At 36.1% G+C, this 23,089-nt stretch overlaps 1 protein-coding gene across 1 annotated transcript in view; it reads right to left on the reverse strand.

The window, feature by feature from the left end:
- Positions 1–566: 566 nt before the first annotated feature.
- The window catches only part of STK39 (serine/threonine kinase 39), an 86,157-nt gene continuing 63,634 nt past the window's right edge, over positions 567–23,089 (reverse strand). Inside the window, 4 exon segments of the mRNA XM_042875076.1 lie at positions 567–2,011; positions 6,380–6,444; positions 20,002–20,070; positions 21,995–22,047. Of these exon segments, the coding sequence (XP_042731010.1) occupies positions 1,937–2,011; positions 6,380–6,444; positions 20,002–20,070; positions 21,995–22,047 (262 nt within the window). The 3' untranslated portion in view covers positions 567–1,936.

The following is a 23,089-nucleotide window of genomic DNA, read 5'->3' on the forward strand; positions in this document are numbered from 1 at the left end:
CATCTCACAGCTAGGGAAAGACACAATTTTTGCTCATGAAAGGCTCACTTACCATTTGTTGGCTCTCTTCAGCCACTGCAGGCCAGGCTTAACTCAGAGGACTCTTCCACATGCAGCCCCAGCAGCCGCCGCACTGCCAAAGCCTGCTCCTGGGCACACAGCTGGTCCTGAGGGCACCAGCCACCTGGGGGGGCCTTAATTGTCCCAGCAAGGCCCAGCTGCAACGATCAGCCCGTAGCTGGGCCAGAAGCAGCAGGTCACAGCTCCAGCCCTGCCCTGGGCCCCATTCTGCTCCCTCCCTCTATTCCCTGACACTGACATCCCTCAAGGATAAAAATCTTATCCCAGAATAATTTACTGTAATATAAGCACTTCAGGAGTTGAAAGTCTTAAAAATGGCTTCAGCAAAGTGCTGTGAGCAGACAGTGTTTCTTCCCTTTCTGCTCCCCCACACAGGGAGCTAAATCCCTTGCACAGGTGCCACTCATCAGCTAAACAAAAGCAACCAACATTTATAACATCACACAACAGCAGAAATGTCCACAGAGCAAGCAAATTCAACTGTGTTTGTGCAATATGCTTTTATTTTTATCCTTTGCAGTCATCTTGGAGTAATCATGTAAACAAGAGGATGGAATGGAATTACACTGAGTACGCAAGTGGCTCTAGAACACCTCAACAATTATGACAAGGCATTATAAATAACTTCTCTTAATAATATATATTTGCTGTTTTCAGTACATTAAAGAGCTGCCATTTATCTAGGATTAGCTAGGAAGTAGTTTAAATTGTAATGTCCAAGGAACTTGTCTCCAGATTGGATAATCTTCCTAAGATTCACTAGCTCCATAACATCTAGACCACAGGTTAAGCATAAGACTACTTGGATCAGAAATGTTTTCTCACAGAGTTTTACTGAATCATTGCAGAAAGCCCTATTATTTTCACTCCATATTGGTATTTTCCAGAATTTCAAGTAAAGCTTCAATTCTGTTCAAGTTTTCATCACCTGTATGAAACCATTCTCTATCGTTCAGGATTAGTCAAATCAGAGATGGACACAATAAGCAGTCTACCTTAACGACAATAGTTTAAAGTAGTTCTAGCTTATAGACTCCTCAAAAAAGCACAATCAAAATTGTCTTAACACCTTTGCTACCATATAACCCCTCCTTGCTCAGATTGTATGTATAGTACCATATACATGGTACTTCTAGAAAATTGAGATTATTCTAAATTTTAGCAGCCTCAGGCACATACTTAAAACATTAATGTCTTCAAGGCACCTCCCACACCCTTCAAAATCAGTTTGTGGACTGGTTTTTAGACACAATCAAAGCTTACTAATGCCTACTTGACTTGAAGAAAAAAAAATTAAAAAAAAACCTAGAATAGTCAAAGATATACCTGAAACGTTTTTAAATAAAGAGAGATTAACTGCAAATAGCATGTAATCAAGTCCAATAGTTTTCTTATTACTAGGATGTGTAATGCATAAATATGAAAAATAAAATTCACAGTCAGTTTTAAAACTAGAATTCAAGTTCAGCTAGTAATTCTCAATTTTTGTATTTATGTTAACTTCTAAATATAACATAACAGAGGCAGTATTATCATCCACAAGTACAGGAAAATAGTATCACTCAAAACTTTAGGAAAGAAGATATAAAATTCCTTTTGTAACCAATAAATATAGCCACCTGAGTGCATTTCCACAGGCTTTTCACTTAGGGGAAATCCAAATCAACTGCTAAGAGACATTTAGTAGCATTTTGAATGTTAGCAGCAGCGGTGTAGCTGTGGGCTTTGCTCGTTCTGACTTTGTGAATTGCTAGAGAATGAAGCAGAACTCAGTGTTTGGTGCGTTAATTTTCCTTTGCATCTAAGCTGGCTTCTTCGCAATCTCACAACTCGACTTGGGGTCAAGGGACAGACATCAGCTGACACTTAACTGAGCAAACCCAATCAGTTTCACTTCATCAGGAATCTCAGTGCCATCGCAGCCAGAGGCCTGCAAGTACAAACAGAAATATTTAGTGTATCACATTAAAAAGGAGCGTTTGACAGTCCTGGCTTTACAATTTCCCGTTACTACCTAGTGAGCAAACAGATTACTTGAAGGAAACCTCTCAGACTGCTTGGTGTATTTTCTGTCAGCATCAATCAATGCATCCTTCATTTTAGCTAAATCTATATTAAAAAAAAAAAAAAAAAAAATCAAAAGGCTGAGAAATGAACAAACAAAACACCTTCCGCAGCTATTCCAAAAGGTCACTTAAAGACCAAAATTCTTTAACTTAAACTTTCCAGAGCCGAATATGCTTTTCATTGGATCATGCTGTTTTCACTTGTGGAGAGCAAATAACCTACATGTACAGAATCTACCTTTTGCTAGTGTGCTGCAGACACCAAATACCTGAAAAACCCTTATGACCCCAGCAATCGAGTCCGCTTGAAATACCAACCCACTGAAATTTTCAGCACAAAGCTGGAGGAGTTTATGAAGAATAAAACCTAATGGTTGCAGAGGAACATCTTTGTGACCGTATCATCTATTTCTTCAGATTGAACAATTCAGAATCTTCACTAATGTCTGTTGCAGCACAAACTGGCACAAATCTACTTACGTTTAGCAAATATAAGAACAGTAAGAATATAAGAACATCTTGCCTTAAGTCTGCTTTAAGATAACACACACTATGTAGGCAAAATATTTTAATACTTTGATTTTTAAATACAAAATCAGACTACGTAGCTCAGAAAGTACATTTTTTAATTTGTTCTTTACCTATGTGGTAAATAATTTGAAGTAATATCAAGTATGTAATGGCAGATTATGCAAAATTGCCTTTGGACTTTTTGGCAGATCTCCCCCAAGAACAATTGGTTCACTCCATACAAACGCTCTTGACCCTCTGATACCCTAAATTTTTTGCAGCTGAACCTTTTCATAGAATTTGGTCTGTGCGTATCCAATATCAGGACAAACATTCTCAGACAACGCACACAGTGTTCACCCAGTGACATTATCCACTGAATTCTCACAATCAAAAACAACTTTATTTAGTAATTTTGGAAATGTTACATCAAGCTACTCCTTTAAATTACCTTTCATTACACTCTCTTCACAGTGTATAAGATGCTTTATCCTGGTGAAGTAGCAAGTTGAAGTCTTAAGTCATCACCACTGGTCATAATTAAAATACCTCAATGTTTTATTAATTGGGAATTTACTAAAATTTACTAAATGGAGTTTGAATTTTGTATGTAAACTATCATGATATAAGGAGCTAGTATTATTTTCATCATTCTACACTCTTGCTAGCTGTAAAAATCCTTACATAAAGTGCTAATTATGCTACATAATAATGTTGTTACATTGCATATTGTCAAGATTACTTGTGTATTAAAGCAGCCTCCTTCCCTAAGTGCAGATAGCTGAATCATGCAGAAAAAACTTGATTCTGTGTTAACCAAGACAATAAAGGAGATTCAATATGTTCTGTACAACTGCATCATTTTAAGATCAAAGATGCATTTAAATGCACACGGAGATCAAACCTTAACAACAGACTCAGACATCTCCCTTAAATTATTGCCAAAATAATAAAGAAGTTCATTACAGACAAATACGGTTAAGACACAGATTCTTCTTCTTCTTGTTTCCCAGAAGATTGAAATGCTTTGTTGCGTGTACAAAAATACTACACCAGAAAAAGCAATCTGCAAGCAGTGAGATACTAACCAGATTTCTTGTCCACAAATAGTAACTAATCCTAAACTAAAGAACACTTTTCAATTGAATTCTCTGAATGGATATAGGATTAGCCAGATTTAGACTTCGAATCCCCATGAAATATTTACAAGAAAATGTGTTTTAATCAAATTGTATACAAGTGCACTCAAATCCTGCTAAGAGGTAACAAAAACAAATGACAGTCTTCTTAGGCAACTCCACTACACAGGAGCAGGTAGAAATTGAACTTGAATTAAATAAATCAAGGGTAAGAATAAATTAAGATACTACTTGTGGTTATGTTCAATTCACAGGAAGTTAAAAATGTCAGGAAGAGACTTTGATTAAAAGTTAACCTTGGGAACTGTTACCTAGCCAGTAGAACTTACCTTAAGAAGGGAAAGAGACACTGAATTACAACTGACTATTAATTCTGATCTTGGTAAAGCCTAGGAGTATTCTCTCACTGGAATCTGAAATATGTGACACTGACTGCTCCCCAGCATTTAAGTAATAAATCCAGCTGAAACACAGAAATATCCCAATCTAAATTAGATGGTTGGGTTTTTTTTTGCTTTCAACATACACAAACATTAACTGGACACTATGGAATATTAAATGTTGAAGTTTAAAGCCCCTAATTAAAGAGCATGAATTAGAAAAAACCCAGACTTCTATACAGACTCTGGTATATCTATGTTTCTAAATAGTCTTCCCGAGATGCCATCAGCTGAATAATAAAGTCATAGTCAGATGTTTAGACTACAAGAACAGATCATCTGGAAAAAAAAAAAAAGATCAGCTTTTAAGCTGTATTTAGATTGTAAGGGCCATTTGAATTACATGTCCCACATCACGATCCCCTCCTAAAAGCAAACAGGTTCTGCTGACTTTACTGGACTGTAGAGGAATAATGAAGCTAAATTATTTAATTGTTAAAACTACTCAAATCTATATTTTAAAAAATGACATGGGAAGAACAATCCTGAATTAACACATTATCATCAGCTAGGTCACTTACTCTAAAAATGGCTTTCTACAGCCCATAAGAAGCAGCTGCTTTTATAAACAAAGCTATGATTCTGGAGACCTACTTACCTAATAGACACTCAGTCTAGTCTTTCACATGTGCTTGAGTCACTCTCAGCAAGGGGTGCTGAAAGCTAATTGGCAAGAGTTTGGTATTTACAGGGCTAATCTTTCAACAGCTTTAGGTATCCATATTTTTCAATTTGATTTTGGAAGACATAGACACAAACACAGCACATCTATTCTGAATTAAGTTTTTGGAATGTTAAGCTATTAATTCATCCATCAGGACAGCATCAAAATCAACCAAAATTGGGATCCACATTCCAAGGCAAAATGTGCACCTCTAAACGGTCACGGGCACATACCTGTGGTTTGACATGCTATATAGATAAATTTTTAATTGTGGATTCTCGGCTAAAAGAAAGTTGATGGGAAGAACTAAGGACAAGAGAGCAGTAGAAAGACTGATCTGAATTTAACTGAAATGCTGACAGGTGTTGGTAGAAGTGGAGTTGGAACAATGTCTCCTCAGAACTGATGCGAGTTCCTCCCCCTGCAAAGTTATGGAGCTACATGACTGCACATATCCCTAATACCCTGTCAAAACTGGTTTTAGGTTCTCTCTCTCACACACAGTAATTTCAATCATCTCATCTATGAACACACTTATTCAACAAAACAGTGAAAATGAGAGAAAACACAAACTGCACTAATGTTACAATAATTAGTTTCTTTCTTCCTCTCAACTTTTTGGACTATTTAAAACCATTTCCCTTGCACAGGTTAAGTTCTTTCATTGAAAACTACCCACATTCAGTAAGAAAATTACTGCACAAAATAGACTTTGGAACAGGCTCCTCAGGACAGCGGTCACAGCACCGCACCTGCCGCAGCTCAAGAAGTGTTCAGACAAACCTCTCAGAAATATGGTTTGATTTTTGAGTGGTCCTGTGAGGAGCCAGGAGATGGACTTGATGATCCCTGCGGCCGTCCCTTCTAACTCAGGATATTCTATGAATGACGAACAAGCGTTTCTCCTGCTTGCTCTTCCAGCTGCGCAGCACAACTGCTCAGTAGCACTGCTCTGTGCATAAGCAACTCTCTGCAGCTAGAAGTTTTCCTTGCAGAAGAAGTTGACATACTCCCTCATATCTAAGTTTGTATGCAATTGTTCTCTAAGACTCCCCAACTCTTGCAGTTCCTCCTCCACCTTATCAAAGTCAGAAGTTTATTAATTATACGTGAATGTAATGAAACTTTGACAACTGCCTTGGATGATGGAATCCAACTGGTTAAAAATATACTAGGAGAGAGAAAAGAGAATGAGAAAGGGTGTATAAATACAGTTGCTTTCACCATCACGTATTCAGAAGGGTCACTGTTCCAGGCAGGAAGCTTTGTTCAAACGTTACAAGCTCAAATCTTGTAGTTTCTTACGACGTTTTCTAACTGATATAGAGAAGGTCAGAAAAAGTTTTTCAGTTTTTGCCAAATGATTGGCACAGCATTCAAAGCTATTTGAGAAAGAATCAACAGGCTGCTCTTTAATATGAGAACATTTCTGTTTCTGAAGCTGCATATACTGTATGACTCATACCAACTCTCACTTACCAACTTAAAAGTTAATGTTTTCAAGGCCTTTGGATCATCTACAATCTTCTGTAAGTTAGCAGCAACTGTAAAATAAAGTATGAAGAAAATGATTTACAGAAAATTGCATTCAACATAGCATCAGACCTTGTTCATGCTGGATTATCATCTTAACTACACATACATACATGCCTGCACATTAGCACTTGAATCATTTAATTACTCCCAGTTGTTGTGCGGATGTCAGCAGTCAGACTGCCATAAACCTGTTTCCTCTCATTTGCTGTTATTTTATGCCTGTGTGAATTGAGTCAGAGAAAAAAGTCAGACTGAGAACCTAGTGATAGCTAAAACTCAACTACTAATTTTCTGCCTAGTCTACTGCTCAAGATTGCTTAACAACCTGACAAATTCAAGTGCAAGGAAAGTTGCAAGCAAGTAGCAAAGGATAAGCAGAACCACAGCTGTCGAGACTTATACTGCAGTTCTGCCAACAGCCTCGGCCTCCATCAGTGCAGGATTCTAGGATAAGGCTGAGTTCACTTTCTCCTCTATCTTCTGCTTGTTTAATGAGAGAACATTCCTGTTTCTGAAGCTACTTCACCTGGCTGTATGCTTACGCTTCTGACTGTTATCCAGGCCATTAATAGTACTCATTCAGAACCATAGCAATCTGCTATGATTTAGAGGTAGTTATTTATTTAGATATATTTAGATATAGATTTATTATTTATAGATAATAGATTATAGATTATATATTATTATATATTTATATATTATTATATATAGATAATAGATTAATATTTATAGATAAAACTGCCCTCTATTTAGATATAGAGGGCAGTGAACCAGCAGGAAAAAAAAAAAAAAAAAAAAAAAACCAGCAAAAATAAGGGTGATTAAAAAAAAAAGCTGATTTTTAAACTGCTCTCTCAGTGAGCTTGATCAAGATTGGCAATGCAACAGCAGTAAACACTAATTAGATATAGAGATCAAGAGAACAGAAAAGGAGGGAGAAAAGTAAACTCCTTTTGTATGAAAGCACCTAACATCCATTTTAAATTGCAATGTTAATTCTTATGGTTGTGATTTTTATTTTTATTTTTTATATGCAATGTTATTAACATTCATCTTCATCAAAAAATTTGGTTGCCTTTTGGCTGTTGGTTTGCTAAACTTGTTCCCCATCTTCATGCTAGATCCTGAGCTGAGTTCAGACTGAGTAACTGGAGTGCCTCTGTTAAAAAGTCACTAATAAGGACAAGACATCATTAACCAGACATCAACATAAGAAAAAGGCTCCATGCTTTGCAGAGCTACTGAGACAAGAAATAAACAACTTAAGTAGAAGATTTGTTAGTACGCTGAATAGGTAAGTATCATAAGATAGATGTTCTCTGTAAATAATATTTGCCACAGATTTTGTAAGGTGGAAAATAAGACTGTGGCAAAGCTATGTGCGAGTTGAAAGCACTACTGCCACACCAAGATATATAGCATGCATCAAATTCAGGTTCCTACCTCCTGCACTGGTTCTAATGCCACAGAGACAGTTTTCACTTTAGTGCCTGGTAGTGTATAATTCACTGCACATAGCAGAATGGAATTTGGCCTCATATAGGGAAATATAGTATTTGGCTAGGAAATTTACAGAGGTAAACAAATATGCCAACATAAGCTCTGTCACCAACAAATGCAAACCAAAATTTTGGGGGTCTCATTTTCTCTTTATCATTGAGATGGCCCAGAGAACTGTTTGTAGACGCGTACAAATTCAACTGAAGATGAAAAGATGTTTGAAACTAAAAACAAACCTTAAGAAATAAGCACAAGGTACATTCTGTACGGAACACTTCTTGGAAAGAACAAATAATTAACTTCCACAGTTAAATGAACTCAACAATAGTCATTACAATAGAAAGTCTTTCCAATTTTAAAGCTTCGTTATTCATAATCTTCTTTATTCTACTCATTATAAGTGGTTTTTATTTTAATCACACAATTCACTTACACAATCAGCAAGTCATTTTTTATTGCAGTACCTCCTACCTAGCGAAACACATGCAAATACAGATAATGCTTTTTACTACAATTAATATTTAAGAATCTACACAAGAATCTCACAAAAAATTGTGCTGATAGTTCCTGAAAATACAAGCTTTGAGATATTGTATCGTATGTCTTCAAAATCTATTAAATAAGATCACACATTCAAGAGCAGTTCTATCTTACCCAAGGCCTCACAAAACATTTCTTTAAAATAAAGAAAGAAAAGCCAGCTTTTGTTAGCTGGCTTCACCAAAATAGAGATACAGAGCTACAGTCTGTGGTAAGGTCTTGGATCTCTCAGGTCCAAAGATTTCTAGCTTCACCTATTACAAAATGATGAGCTTCAAATGGGCACTTGCCTTAAAGAGGAGCAGCTGTTCTCTTAATGTTACCCAGCTGCAGGACAACTATGGCAAGTCAGCATGCTGCCTGGCTGCTGCACCTGAATGCAAGAACTGCCACCTGCCTTTAGGCAAAGTTACTGTTCCTACATTCGCACGTATTGCCCAGTTTATCAGCAAGTGTTTTAATAAACTATTGCACAGGGGACGTATGCGCTGAGGTCTTCACAGGTAGCATCAAAATCTTAAAAAGCTTAATGCCTTCCTGCTGATTCTTCATCAAGAAGAAATTCAAATCTTCAAAGCAAAAATTGCATAAGATAAACTATAAACAATAAATGTAAATACTTAATGTAAATGTATAGGAAAATAGTTAATTCTATTTACTTATCTTTATTAAAATCCATAGCAAAAAGAAGTGATATTTATGTGGGTGACGTTCTTGAAGAAAAACTGCTTTTCAAAGAACAGTGCTCATTTAAAGTCTACAGTTTTCTGTGTTTGTCTCAACTTTCAATATGAACGCAAGCCAAAACCTTTTACATATAAAAAGCTGGAAAAGCATCACGTAGAAGAATATGAAATACCCTTTATTTTTGTTTCTCTGATAGGCCACAATTAGAGTGGGACGTGTTTAATCAAACAGAAGATTAGGAGAATTTTAAGAGTGATGCCAGATGTTTTCAGGCCACACTTGAAAAAGATAAAGACCTGCACTGAGTCCATAATATTAGAATAAAAATTCACATGAAAACAGGAACACCTGCAGTCTCCCAAAGAGATATCTTTTCAATTTCAATTATATAAATTCAGCATTGTTCAAGTAAAACAAGTGTTTCACTAGTGACTTTTGGTATTGTTATGTATTTTCTGGCTTTTCTAGAACAGCAAGAAAAATGAGTTTGCCAGAATATTGTAATCAGTACCATTCTATCAAGCCACAACGAATGAAAAAAACAAAAACAAAAACCCTGTCTCCTGCAATATCTGAAAATCCAAGTCAGTACCAAGCATGAATGAAACATGCATGATTACCTAGCAAAACCACATAGTCTTGTTGATAGCTTGCTCTTTTTCCTAATTCCCTGCCTTCTTCTGGGCAGTGCTAGGTCTCTTGTCCTTACCAAGAACAAGGCCACCCAACAGTCTAAATTTGGATACATAAGTCTGCATTTCAGGAAACTAAAAATAAGGTGTTTTTTTTTTGTTTGTTTGTTTTTTTTTTTTAAAGAGATAATGATGATTCTTTGCACCTTCGTGTAAGCCAACTGTTTTAGGTACTTCAGTAAGTAGAGGCATGCCCAATGCTTAACAGCTTAAAGATGTTGACTCAACTAATAGCTGGAATCTTTCAGTGCCTGATGTAAATAGCTACAAAGAAATAGCAGTAATGCCAAAACTGCAGGTGGCCGTGGCATCTTTAGTTTAGTTATTTTCTTCTCGAAACAGAGCCTGAAGCGCAGGCAGCAGGAGCCATCCAAGCAGCTGAAAATCCTTCCTGACATCCAGCTTGCAGCTTCCAGCTTCCAATTACTTGCCCAGAAAGTTTGAGATGCCATCTTCACTACAAAGGTGACATTCTCAAGGTTACAAAAATGAAAGTTAACACACTCCAGAGTGGAATACTCAGCCAACTTTAAATGAAATTATTTATTGCATTTAATACTATTATTACATATTTATTTCCAGAAGTTTAGGACTGTTATTAAACCTATGCAATTTGGATGATGAAGCATGCTGTGTCTTGGCAGATACCTGGAAATTCCTATCAGATACACTCACAACAATAAACAATGTTCCTACACACAAGCTGGTGCTACTGTTCAGCCCTGTTCAAAATCACTGGCTGCATCAAGAAAGAAAGAAAAATGTCTCTTAAGCAGTACTGCTCTTAAGTGGCCACAGCTACTGAATTTGGTCTCTTTTCATTGAGGAAATTGATTTACTACGTTGACTCACTAACCCTCCCAGTGAGGTTACATAAAAACTTCTCATATTCCTTAGATATGAAAAAATGAGCCTAAAGTTACTAAATGCAGATGAATCCAGTCACATCTGCAAATGCTATTGAAATCCTAAGGGAAAAAAGAGAAAAGTAACCATCTCTCTCACTCTCTCTCTACCTCTCTTTCTCCATGCCCTCAACAATTTTCTTTGTTTTTCAAACTTAGTGAACAAATTTATTAAACTTAGTGACTTTAATACAGTAATGCTCTCTTTCATCAGATGAGAATAGGTTTACCTTAGGAGTTTTTACGGAGGACTGTGGCACTGAGGAGGGAGGAATCATTCTCTCCACTGATGCTTAAGCTGTTTGAAAAGCAGGGACATTTTAAAACACATCTCTGGATTCTACTTTACACCTCATCTCTAAGATAAGTTTAACTGCAGTTTAAATTGACAAAGCAATTTTCATTGAAGTACTCTGAAGTCATGCCTTGGATACTGTACTTCTGAAATTCATAGCAGATCACTGTAGTCTGCCATCAGCATTAACTGATAATTTGAAAAACTTGTCAGGAATTCGCTGCTTCCATGGGGCTTGAATATGCTAGATCCAACATTTTATTTTGCAGAGTGTATTCTCAAGACGTTTTGGCCATGCTACTATACAATTCAGAAGAAACACAGACAAGATAACTGCACAACAGAATCAAGCAGTGATGAAAGAACCTTTGCCAGCAAAACCTGCAAGTAAATAGAGCACATTTCAAATCACGTCTTGGAGCAAATACCCTCTTCAAATGTTAGCAGCAGTTAGCACAATAGACTTTTGTTGTTTACAGCAATAAATGAGGTGCTGTTCAGCTTGCTTCAGAAGGCTTCTGAAGGACATACAATCAACCCCTGCACCACAAATCATTCCAGGTTCTCTTGCAGGTTTTGTTCAGAGACAAATGGTTGAGTCACTCTGTCAGAGTAAGTGTCTGCACTTGTGGAGCATACAGTAGGATAAAAAGGTCAAAACCAGCATATAAATACACACAACACAGACAGCTAATTGCAGATATAATAAATATTATATATTTATATATATAGTCAGTGTCCTCTAGCACGTACATTTATTTAGCATATACTACAAGACACTTTCTACTGTATATTTTCAGCTGACATAAGTGATAATTTTTAAATAAGTGATCAATAGAAGCCAACGTAACAGAAAAAAATCTTCAAGATCACAAAAAATTATCCATAACAGACTGAGCACACATGGGGCAGTCTCAAATAGCTGTTTCTCTAATGTGACAGGAGCCTGCCTAGTTATTTAGAATTCTTAACACAGCATGAAATCTAATGGCTTCAGAAGAGGGAAAACTTCTGAAAAAGTTAAAATTAATGAGACAGTAAATAAAGCTATATGAATAGAGTACAACCATTTCCTGTACAATGCCAGTGCAGCCAAATGAGCCAGGGCCATCTGGCATAAACACAGACACAAGTAGCATCCAGTGTCTGAGACAATATTTCTGTGATGCTCTCAAAACAATAATGATTTGCATACTCTTCCACTTGATGAAAAATGGATGGAGAACTTCTGACACTAGTTTGACAATTTGGAGAGCTATTACACATATATTCAGATACAAGGAAAAGCAAACATTCAGGTACAAAATTACTGACGCTAAAAAAAAAAAACTGAGAAAAAATGTCTTTAATAAAAGAAAATCGTCTATATGTAGTCTAAAATGCAGTCTGTAAGAAATAGCAAGAAGCAGCCACCTTCAGCTGCTCCCTACTTCATCCAAATGTACTGCAATCAGAAAGGCCAAACTCAAAGAACCACAGATTTATTGGCTCTCCCCGATTGTTCCAAATATTACCTCTCCCCCAGATGCAGGGGTTTATTTTGCAATTCCCATCTGATACATGAGTTCTACTCAATAACTGCCTTGGGAGTCTACCAATTTGAGGATTAATGTTGTATCTTCCTGTGCATGTCTCGAGAAGCAGGAAGTCTGAGTGACAAATTAGAGCTTTTCTCCAAAGAGCTGAATTTATGATGCATACTCATGAGGCAGTTTCACTTATTGCAAGACATCCATTGCAATCTAAATACTCATTTGTATTTCACACTGCACAGTGATTTTCATGCATTTGCAAGATCAGAACCAAATAAAAACCAAGCTTTGAAACCTAGCCAGCATTGGATTATAGTATATTATGCAAACAATTGTAGCAGTCAACCTTTATAGCTTTTTGGTAATGATTCCTCCAGATCTCTTGGTTATTACTATCTAGTGTTTTTCAGTAGCTCACGAACTGCAAGAAAGATTAAAAATCTTTCCAAAGGGTCAGAAAGGTCTTATGAGTGGGAATGCTTCTATTAATTCATCCATTCAGGAGGCTAGTCAAAATCCCTTTTGTTTATGTTGCTTGAGAACAGTAGCAAGGGAAATATTAAAGCATTTTGAGATCTGTGACAGCTAACTTCACAAGTGTTTATTGCTGGAGGACTGCAAGGAACGAGACATGGTTCTCATAAGAAAGAAATGAAATAAAGAAATCAACAGCAAGCTTGGCTTCTATTTTCTGAGGATGCTATTGGATGCTGATAAGGGAGAAACATTAAAAACATTTAGAAATGTATTATTTATGAAGAGGCTGTCATTAGGAATTTATCAAAGGAAGATTAAGGCTCACAAATTTGTCTGAATTCTCTTTGCTGAATCGGGAGATATAAAGACAGAGGAAATGATTTATTCCATTTCAAATTTGATACTTTAATATCCAAGATTTTGATTTGCAGCTTTGCAGTCAGAAAACACAGTTGCAGGAGAACAGCATTCATCAACAGAATAACAGAGAACCAAACAAAGCTCCTACTTGAACTGTGGAAAACTGAAGAGATCTCCTTTAGTATCTTTATGAACAGGACTGCAATTACACGGTGGTCAGCAATTCCCACAGCTTAAAGCAATTATTAAAACCACTTGAGCCCTGAGGTTCACATGGTTTCTAAGTCCCAGTACAGCAGACACGGTAGAAACCAGGAATGCAAGTTTTCTGGTGTGAAGTACCAGGGAAAAAAGTTAAGCTTATTCAACATCTTTCAAAAGACCTTTAAGGACATTTAACTAGTAGTTTGACACCAGTGTATCCTCTTCCAAGGGCTACAAGAGAATTGAGACCAAAGTTTTGGCCAATAACCAGCTATGCCATGTTACTCAAGAGCAGAAGAGGCAAAAGCATGGAAGATGCATCAGGGGCATATACTCCTGACTTTGAAGAACAAATAAAGCCCTTAAGTATCCTCCCTCAAACCACAACAATAATGAGCTTGTGGAATAAGAATAGCTCCCAAAGCCCTTCACCTTACTATCCGCTAACATGGAGAATTAATACCCAGAGGTCACAGACAAAAACTGGAAAACTGAGTGACAAAATATACAAGATGTTTTTCTAGATAACTTGACTGAAAAATTCCCACCCAATTGAAAGAATGTATTTTATGAAGCAGAAGCACTGGAAGCATACACTGGAAGTGTACGGAAGAAGAAATAATTTTAATGCTAGAAACAGACCTATTTCAATTCTAGTAACACATGATCATCAAATACCCAAATTCTCAATTATTTAGTATCCACTTCTGATCCCAAGGCAAAGTATTACATTCAACACTTTTAGATCCCCTGCCAAGAAAAAAAATATGAAAATGATACTTTTTATTAAATTAAAATAGAACTGTAGCAGGCAAATGGTACCATTTCCCAGAAGCTTATAAAAAAATGGAAGACTGAGTTTTCAGGATATTTTTGTTCTCCCATAGTATGTGAAGAAGTCTGAGTCAAACTATTGCACATTTAAAATAGTGTCATAAAAAGATATGTAGAACATATCTGAATATTTAAATTCTTACGTATTCCAGAGTTAGATTCCACATGCATTTAATGGAAGTAGACAATACCTAGAAGAATTCAGAGGGCTGAGGTATGAATATACAATCGTAACTTCCCCTTCATTTTGAAGGAAAGTGTTTTGATAAACCTGAGTTTTCTAAGCCACAGCGCAGTCTCAATTTAACATCTGAAACTAAAGTTTAGATCTGCAGCCCAACACTCCTAGTTTAACAAGCCCGAGATATTACAGTATATCAAGCTCATAAATTTTCTGTACAAACAAATGAGTCATTACCAGTGACTGAACACAGAACGCAAGTGCTAGCTTTTAGACAAAGGTTTCACTGCCTCTCAAACAGCTGTCAAAATATCAAAGCCAGCTCAACAAATATCTTTATCGTGCCAGATTAGAGTTGAAATGTAGGTCTATACAGAAATAAAGCAGGTCACATTCTGCCATGCATATTATCACTTGATAATCTCCTCTCCTCATCAGATGTTCACATCTCTCCTTTTCTGAGTACTGCTATGAATTATAGAAAATGAATTATAGATTTTGTTCTGACAAAACTATTAAGATGATGAAATGGCAGTCAGGCTATTTCACTACCTTGTCTGAAACTTGAAACAACAAAAAATACACGTAGAAAAAACTTGATTTCAGGAGTTAGGTTTTGAAATGGACTACCTCTAGTTTTAAGTACATCTTTAAATCCTTATTTTGACATACTAACTACTTGCAGGAGAAGTGAATGCCAAGAAAACAAACAACAATAACTAAATTACTGTTGAAAAGGGGAACATTACTTAAACTGCTGTCTTAGCAAGTTCTGATTCAGATTCACAGCTTTTTTTTTTTTTAATAAGAAAAAAGAAACAGAAATGAAAGACCTTAAAACCACAACTCAGACCTATGAGAGAATAGGGAAAGCTTTAGGTTTATCACCTGCTGTATTAGGCAGAACCCAAACTAATCCCACTGATAAACAGATGAATTTGTTCCTCACAAACTGGGAACTGCTTGACTGGGTGCTGAAAAAAAGCAGCCTTCTCTGAAAGCAACCACCAACTCCACCTTTTTTTTTTTTTCCCCTGAAAGTAGTGAAAAATCATTTGATTGTACCTTTTAGATGAACACATTTCCAATGATGTGTGTACAGATTAATTTGGTTACACTGACAACTTCTTATGCATTTATGTCATGTCACAGCTCAGCCACTAAAGCCATTACAGCAGCTGCTGCTATGTACACAACACAGTGTTCTTTTCCACCATCCTGAATGCCTGAGTTTCCATTACACAGACAATTCAGTGAGGTGGGAATGTGCACGAAGCCAGCCTTGTTCACACAGTATAGTTTTTCAAATGCACCTTTTACACAGGACATATATAGCTAAAACAACTTTTAAGGAGCAATTAGATGCAAAGCTTGATTACCTAAGGGTGTATCTCAAACCTCCAGAACTCCCAACAGTATAGTCATTATGAGTCACTCTTCAATGCATTAGTTCTAAATGAGCCAGATGTGTTGAAATATTTAAGTCCTAGGTAAGCTCTGGGGATTTTAGAGAGATTCTCCTATTGCTAATGCATGTGCATCTCTTGCTAAAGAGAAACACAGCTAGGTGCACACACTAAAGGCACAAGAGTTTCTACATAATGCCTTAAAATGCAGCACAATTTCTGTTGTATGCATGTTTCTTTTCAGGCTAATAAATTGAAAAGTAAACAAATTATTTAGTCTATTCTTGAAATGAATTTTTACAGTCTGTTAGGGCGTTTTCTCATTAGCAAGTTTATAAGTACATCAAGCTTTAGAATACATAAGATGTGATACACAACTAAAAAAAAAAAAATTAGAATTTCATTTTGAACAATTGACATGAGAAAAAAAGTTTCTAGTAAATTTCCCCAAAGATCATAAAAATCAAATGTTCTGATCTCAAACTGTGATTGATATTAAATGGCAAACCTATGCTGCCTCAAGTTGTAGTGCTAAACCAGTTTGTGTACCCTTAGCAATACTACTGCCCTTGGCAAAGCTATATATTTACGCAGTACATTTTCAATGTATGCAGCACAGTCTTATTTTACCGTAATCAGAAAATATGTTGGAATTAGTTGAACAAAAGGCATCACTTCATTCAGTTTCAAAGAGGATTAATCCAACACGACTGCAAACAAAACCAGATATAAGCAAAAGCACGATAAGAGGAAGGATACACTGAGCAACTCTGGGGTAGTTTCTATGAATTTGATTATCAGTGTCACTGCAGGTTAAGATCCTGTTATAGACAGTATAGTAATAAATTGCACTTCCACTTTTTCAGTTTCTCAGTGAAGTATGGAAGTTCAGCATCAGCACATAGGACACTATAATACAATCAGATGTTTCAATTTCATGTCCTTCAATACTCTTCATTAATATTATTTACTGTTTAATATATCTTGAAACCATTCATTCTGGATTTGGCCTGATACGCATTCTTTGCATTGTGGTCAGCTTAGCTATCTAGAGCCACGACCTTTTTATCCTAGATGCTGGTATTAGTCCTGTCTACTTACCACAGTAACCACATCAAATAAAAATTCACACGCAAAACCAACCAACCAAAAAACAAAGCACTCCAAGATAGCATTTACTGTAATTGTAAATATATAAGATGTTGGCAAAAATACTTGCTACAATCAAAATATGATCTGATTTGAAAATATGATCTATTCCTTTCTCAACTGCTTCTTCTAAACATACTAGACTTTTCAAATAGGGAGCTTTTGCTTTGCCTTACTGAAAGCTGCTTCTCTAGTTACCAAGTGCTGGCAACTGGGTCTGGATCCAAAAACAAAAGGCAGACATCAATTTGCCAGTAGGTAACGTTTGATGTATTTAAATGTGAAGGTACGTCTTCCACAATTCTTGAAGTATTCACAGATACTTGTTGACAAAAACTCCTAAAATTAAAGTTACATTAATATAGTGAAGAACAACTGTATGTTTCTTGACTGCAAATCTACAGGAACTTTTATTTAAATTTTGTTTGGGAAGAAGCATTTTTTCCTTCTAAATATCTACAGACAGCTCCCTTTAGATTCTGAAATTTCAGGATTGCATCCAGATGATCTACAGCTTTGATGAAATTACATACACAGCAGTGAAGCAGGACTGCAACTATGTGATTTCCAACAGAACTGAGTATTTATATGATTAGACTTTCTTTTATGGAATAAAAAAATCTAAACAAAGCATAACTATGTGAAGGTTTACTAGCACATGCATAGACATTTTATCTGAAAACATTCTGAAAATATTAGATCTTTCACACGATTTAACAGCTGTTTCAGAGCTGTATAAAAATACCTTATCAAGTAGATGTCTACATATAGCCACCGAGACTCACTTCCCCCCTGACCAATTCAAAATCCAGTCTTCTTTAAACTAATTTTTTTGTACCAACTCCCTTGATCTAGGGACCTCCTGTGTAACAATGCTGCTGTCAATGAGAACAGAAACCAGTCAATTGTAGCGAGAACTGAGCATGCAAGATGGGATTTTTACATGTCCACAGAACAGGTACTTGAACTTACTGCTTATCGGAATGGAATTCTTCCGAGGATGACTGTGTTAATAAGTGAAGTGAATCCAGCAGGACTCAGAAGGTGAAGTGTGTTCATGCTAATCAGTGAGTTCTGTAAAACCTGCATGTCAACTGGTCCCTACTAACAGATTCAGCTCATATACGGCCATACTTTTCACAGCAGCTTTTGCTGACTCTGATTCAAGTATGCATTCAGAAAAATCAGATGTTATGCCAATAAATTGTTAAGTTCAAAACAAACATGGGTGTTTTCACTTTTTTTCTTTAATTGCAGTTTCTATATCTCAACTTTTTTTTTTTTTTTTTTTTTTTAAAGTAACTACAGGAACAACTTTCACAAGGCTAGCTTAGAAATCTGCTTTCATTTCTTGTTTAACTGGTGATAGAACTAGAGGGAATGGCTTCAAGCTGTGCCAGGGGAGATTTAGGCAGGACATTAGGAAATACTACTTCTCTGGCAGAGTGGTCAGGCACTGGAATGGGCTGCCCAGTGGTGGTGGAGTCACCAACCCTGGAAGTGTTCAAGGAGTGTTTGGATTTTGTGTTGAGGGACATGGTTTAGTGACAACTATTGGTGATAGGTGGATGGTTGGACTGGATGATCTTGTAGGTCTTTTTGAACCCTGGTGTTTCTGTGATTCATATTACAGAGGCTGAATTTCTGCATGGTTCTGTTGAAAAGTGAGAGATAATTTATCAGCTGCTTTCAGCCTGTAAGAATCAGATCTTCTGGTGAAGAAGGTTAACCAAACTCATCTCCGCTATTCATAGTCAAGGAGATTATAAACCTTTCAATTTAGAGTGAGCAAGGTGGCAAAATCATTTTACAAAGAAAATGAGTTTTGTAAGAGGATTTGCATTTTCAGCACCATCTGTTCTTTTATACGACTTACTGCTTTAAACTAAGGAAGTGAAATATTTTTCAAGACTGTACTGCTATAGAGGAGGTGACAGCTCAAAATGTGCCCAATTTCTTGTAAACAGATGTGGCCAGGTCCTTCAAATCTTCACCTGCATAATCCAATGCTGCAGAAACTTCTTTTGGTTGGTTGGTTTTTAGAATTCACAGATTTGTTTGGTAAAGATATCTAAACCAACTGATAGGAACTTTTACAACTGCAACACAAAGATCAAGCTACTGGTATTTCTCCAGCTCTCACATGCTTATCATCTATTAAAAAGCTCTGATTTTGGCAACTATATTTCTAGAGGCACTGAACAACCACAGGAAGAGTTGCAACTGCAGGGAAAAGAATACTTAAGAAATTAATCATATTTGTCAACAGTGAATTGCTTTAAAAAATAAAAGTCACTGAAACACAGAATAGAAAAATAGAGAAGTATCTTTCCTCTCAACTGCAAGAAAACATTTCCAATTATCTTTAAACACAATTTTGCCCAGATTCTGAATTCTGGTATGCTTTTATTTCTGTCAACTCTACATGATACTTAATTTAAAATAACATGACATAGAATTTCAGGGTTCCAAAGCATACTTTGAATAATCCCACTCCAAAATCATTTTATTGTTAAACAAAAAAATTAAGTTAGTGTAGAAATGATCAATCATTGAATTCTAAATGGTCCTACAGGAGATTTGTTATATTACTCCTTTTAAATCAGTGAAGAGATCCAACTTCCAAAACACAATTCTTCAACTGGTATCAAAACTGGTTTGTTGAACAAACTATGCATTCATGGAAGCAAAATTAGGACAAAGAAAACTGTGTAACAACCAACAACAGAGAATGCATTTTTTCCACATTCATTTAACACAAACTTGTCACAAGAGCATAATTGCAAAGAAAAATGTAATTTACCTATAACTACATCGTGGCCATCAACCAGGCCTGCAGAGAACAGCTCCTGAGAAACACCATCTGCTGTGTCTGTCCAAAAGGTGAAGTAAGTATGAGAATCCAGAACAAGAACAAAAAGTATCAATCACCCAAAGCAATATAACAAAATTATATTTTAGTTTCAAAACACCCATAAGTTGCAGGCTTAAATTTAATGTTATTGTTTATTAGGAGGGAGAAAAAAAGGACCACAATTTTACAAGATAATTAACTTAGCAGCTTCTACGCAGTAAAATGCTGTGATGATTTTATTGATTACAAATACCATACAGACCATTCCACGTCACTAGCATATCTTCTCTATTCTTAAGAATAGGTACTCTTAGTGGTTTACAATTTCAGTATTTTCACAACCAAGAAAATAAACTGTTCTGGGGCATTTTCACTTGTGCTTCCCATCTTCTCTACTGTATATCTAGATAGAGAAGTGTAATATCAGGTTTTCCTGTTTGTTAACAACGAGGCAAGGGAGTCACACAGTCCTTATTTTCTTTGAGCTCTGAGCTCAGAACAGGCTTTATGTATGGTGACCCAGAAGATTCAGAGCTCTGGATGGATGTTGACTGCTGCAACTGAGCAGCTTAATTCCCAAGTCTCCATGCCTACTAATGGTTACTGGACAATTATTGCATAAAGTATTTGGAAGGCTTAGAGTAAGTGGGAAACAGCAAGAACAAGCCTATGTTCCACCAAGGTATCAACTAAACATGACATGAATGCAGAGTGTCTACATGGAGTCTATGTTTTGAGGCAGCTGAACATTTACATAAACTCCTCAAGTAAAACACAGATGAAAAAACAGCGTCACTGAGTTAGAATTTCTGTAGAGATTTGAGGGTGAGAATACTGGCAATCTCAGTAACTATTAGGAATAGTCCTCATGTACTTTATAATATACCCTGCATTTTTCAACCAAGTACAGATTTTTGCATAGCTTATGTAACTGCTTAGTGAGTATTTAAGTAATTTTTTCAATAGCAACTAAATCAAGATGCTCTGTACCCAACTGAGTAAAGAAATTTTTCTTATTATTACTCATTTCCAAAATTCATGAGACATGCAAGTAGACAACAGAATATATCCACAAAACTACTGCATAAGATAGAGAATATGATATACAGGGAAAAAGAAGATGCCTGTCCCAATTTGGACTTTTTTTTTTTTATGTGGAAGCTCTGTGTAAAGACTATTCTAAGTATAGCGTATATTGACTTCTGAAAAAAAAATGAAATATGTTCACAGCTTAAAGGGTTGCTATGTAACAAGGATGATACCTTCTTTCTCAACATTATCATCCCCTTGCGTATTTTATTGAAATAATACCTGGTATCCTTCAAATAAAAATAAATTTTATGACTTCTTAAAACTCTTAGCACTGGAAAGCCAGAGTTCTACAAGCTTCTACAAGTGGAATCCTAAGTTTCAGTGCCAGAATTTATTTCTGCTGATGAGACATAAGCTACAAATGCAATTCAATTGCCAACTGAAGACATCTGAAAAATGGTGTATACCCCATATATTTTAACAGAACTTTTTATTACGTAGGGCAAAGAAACTCAAATATTACCACTATCACCACATATATTTTCATAGCTACCCTATGCCATTTCTTGTTATGTTCTCCAAATGTAAAAAAAAAAAAAAAAAAAAAAAGTAAATCCCAAAGCCATAAATATCATGATACAAGATCTTACATACCACATAGATCTCTTGAGTAAGACATGAAATTGATAAAGTATACTGTAGAGAAAAATCAAACATACACGGTACATTATGCAACCTAGCCACCAGAATTTACACACATCTCACGTTCTTGTTCAAGTTGAGTCCAATGCGAAGCTCTGCCTACTAGGGAACACTTCAGAGAGATAGCTTATATTAACCAGAAGTACAAATCGATTTCTGAAAAACCCTTCCGAACAATAAACAAATAATTCAATTGAAAGAGCCTTACCTCTGCCTGGAGTAAACTCAAAGCGTATATCATTAAGTTCTTTTCTGGAGTTTCTGAAAAACATTCAGTGCATACATTAAAATTTAATGAAGAAAAGCTTATTCAAACTAACAATTTTCAACTTTGTAAGTGAATTGCTTTCAAATATGTGAGTACACAGTTTTATGTTCTAGTATTACCTCAACTGGCGGGCACATCTAAGAAACTTTAAAAGTTAAAAAAAACTTATATTTTTAAATATAATTAGAAAATAGATTTATTTATTTTAATGAAGAACCATGATTTGTAAAAATGGATGCAAATAGTTGCATGAGCCTAGCCAGGAGACCATTTAGCTTTGCAGCGGGATATAAATTTTGGCTACAACAGTCACTGTGTCCAAGGGCCAGGCCCTTGCCTGTTGCTCCCACCCCAGGTCAGCAATAGCTGCTGAGAGTCTCATCTTTGATATTGTCTGAAGGAAATGCCCAACAACTTTTACATCCACCTGCACTACTTAGAATTGCTAGATTTCTGCTATTTCTCACCTAATGATTTGTATTCATGATAATCTCTTCTGTTCAATACTAAAACTACATGAAATTAGCATAGAACATAGCATTAAAAAAATAACAGACTAGTTTCAGTGACAACTACTCAGGCCCTCTATCTAGACAATACAAATAGCATCGGCAACCACATTTTTGCAGCAAAGACATTCCTCAACTTGAAAAATACTGCTTTCCCAACACATCCTGACAGGAGGCTTCACCACATTTTCATGGCAATGCTTTGGTGAAAATCAGCAGAAAGTCTTAGGCTGAAAAACATCTGGAGAACCTAAAGGATGAAACCGAATCCTCTATTAATGTTTTCTTTTCCATCTTCAAGAGACACTCTGCTATGCTGGCTCTAACAGTTCAGTACAGTCTGACTGGCACATATCACCCTTCTCCAAGAGCACTCCAAGAGTACCAAAACATTCACTTTTTTTAAAGCCTTCTATTGGAGATCAAATACACACAGAGCAGCTCACTTAAGGGACTGAAAAGCAGTTCTTGATGCATAGCATAGAATCATAGAATCATAGAATCATAGAATCATAGAATCATAGAA

This window comes from Lagopus leucura, unplaced genomic scaffold (assembly GCF_019238085.1).
Source record: "Lagopus leucura isolate 7727_CA_CO unplaced genomic scaffold, USGS_WTPT01 Super-Scaffold_100012, whole genome shotgun sequence".
NCBI classification, from domain to species: Eukaryota; Metazoa; Chordata; class Aves; order Galliformes; family Phasianidae; genus Lagopus; species Lagopus leucura.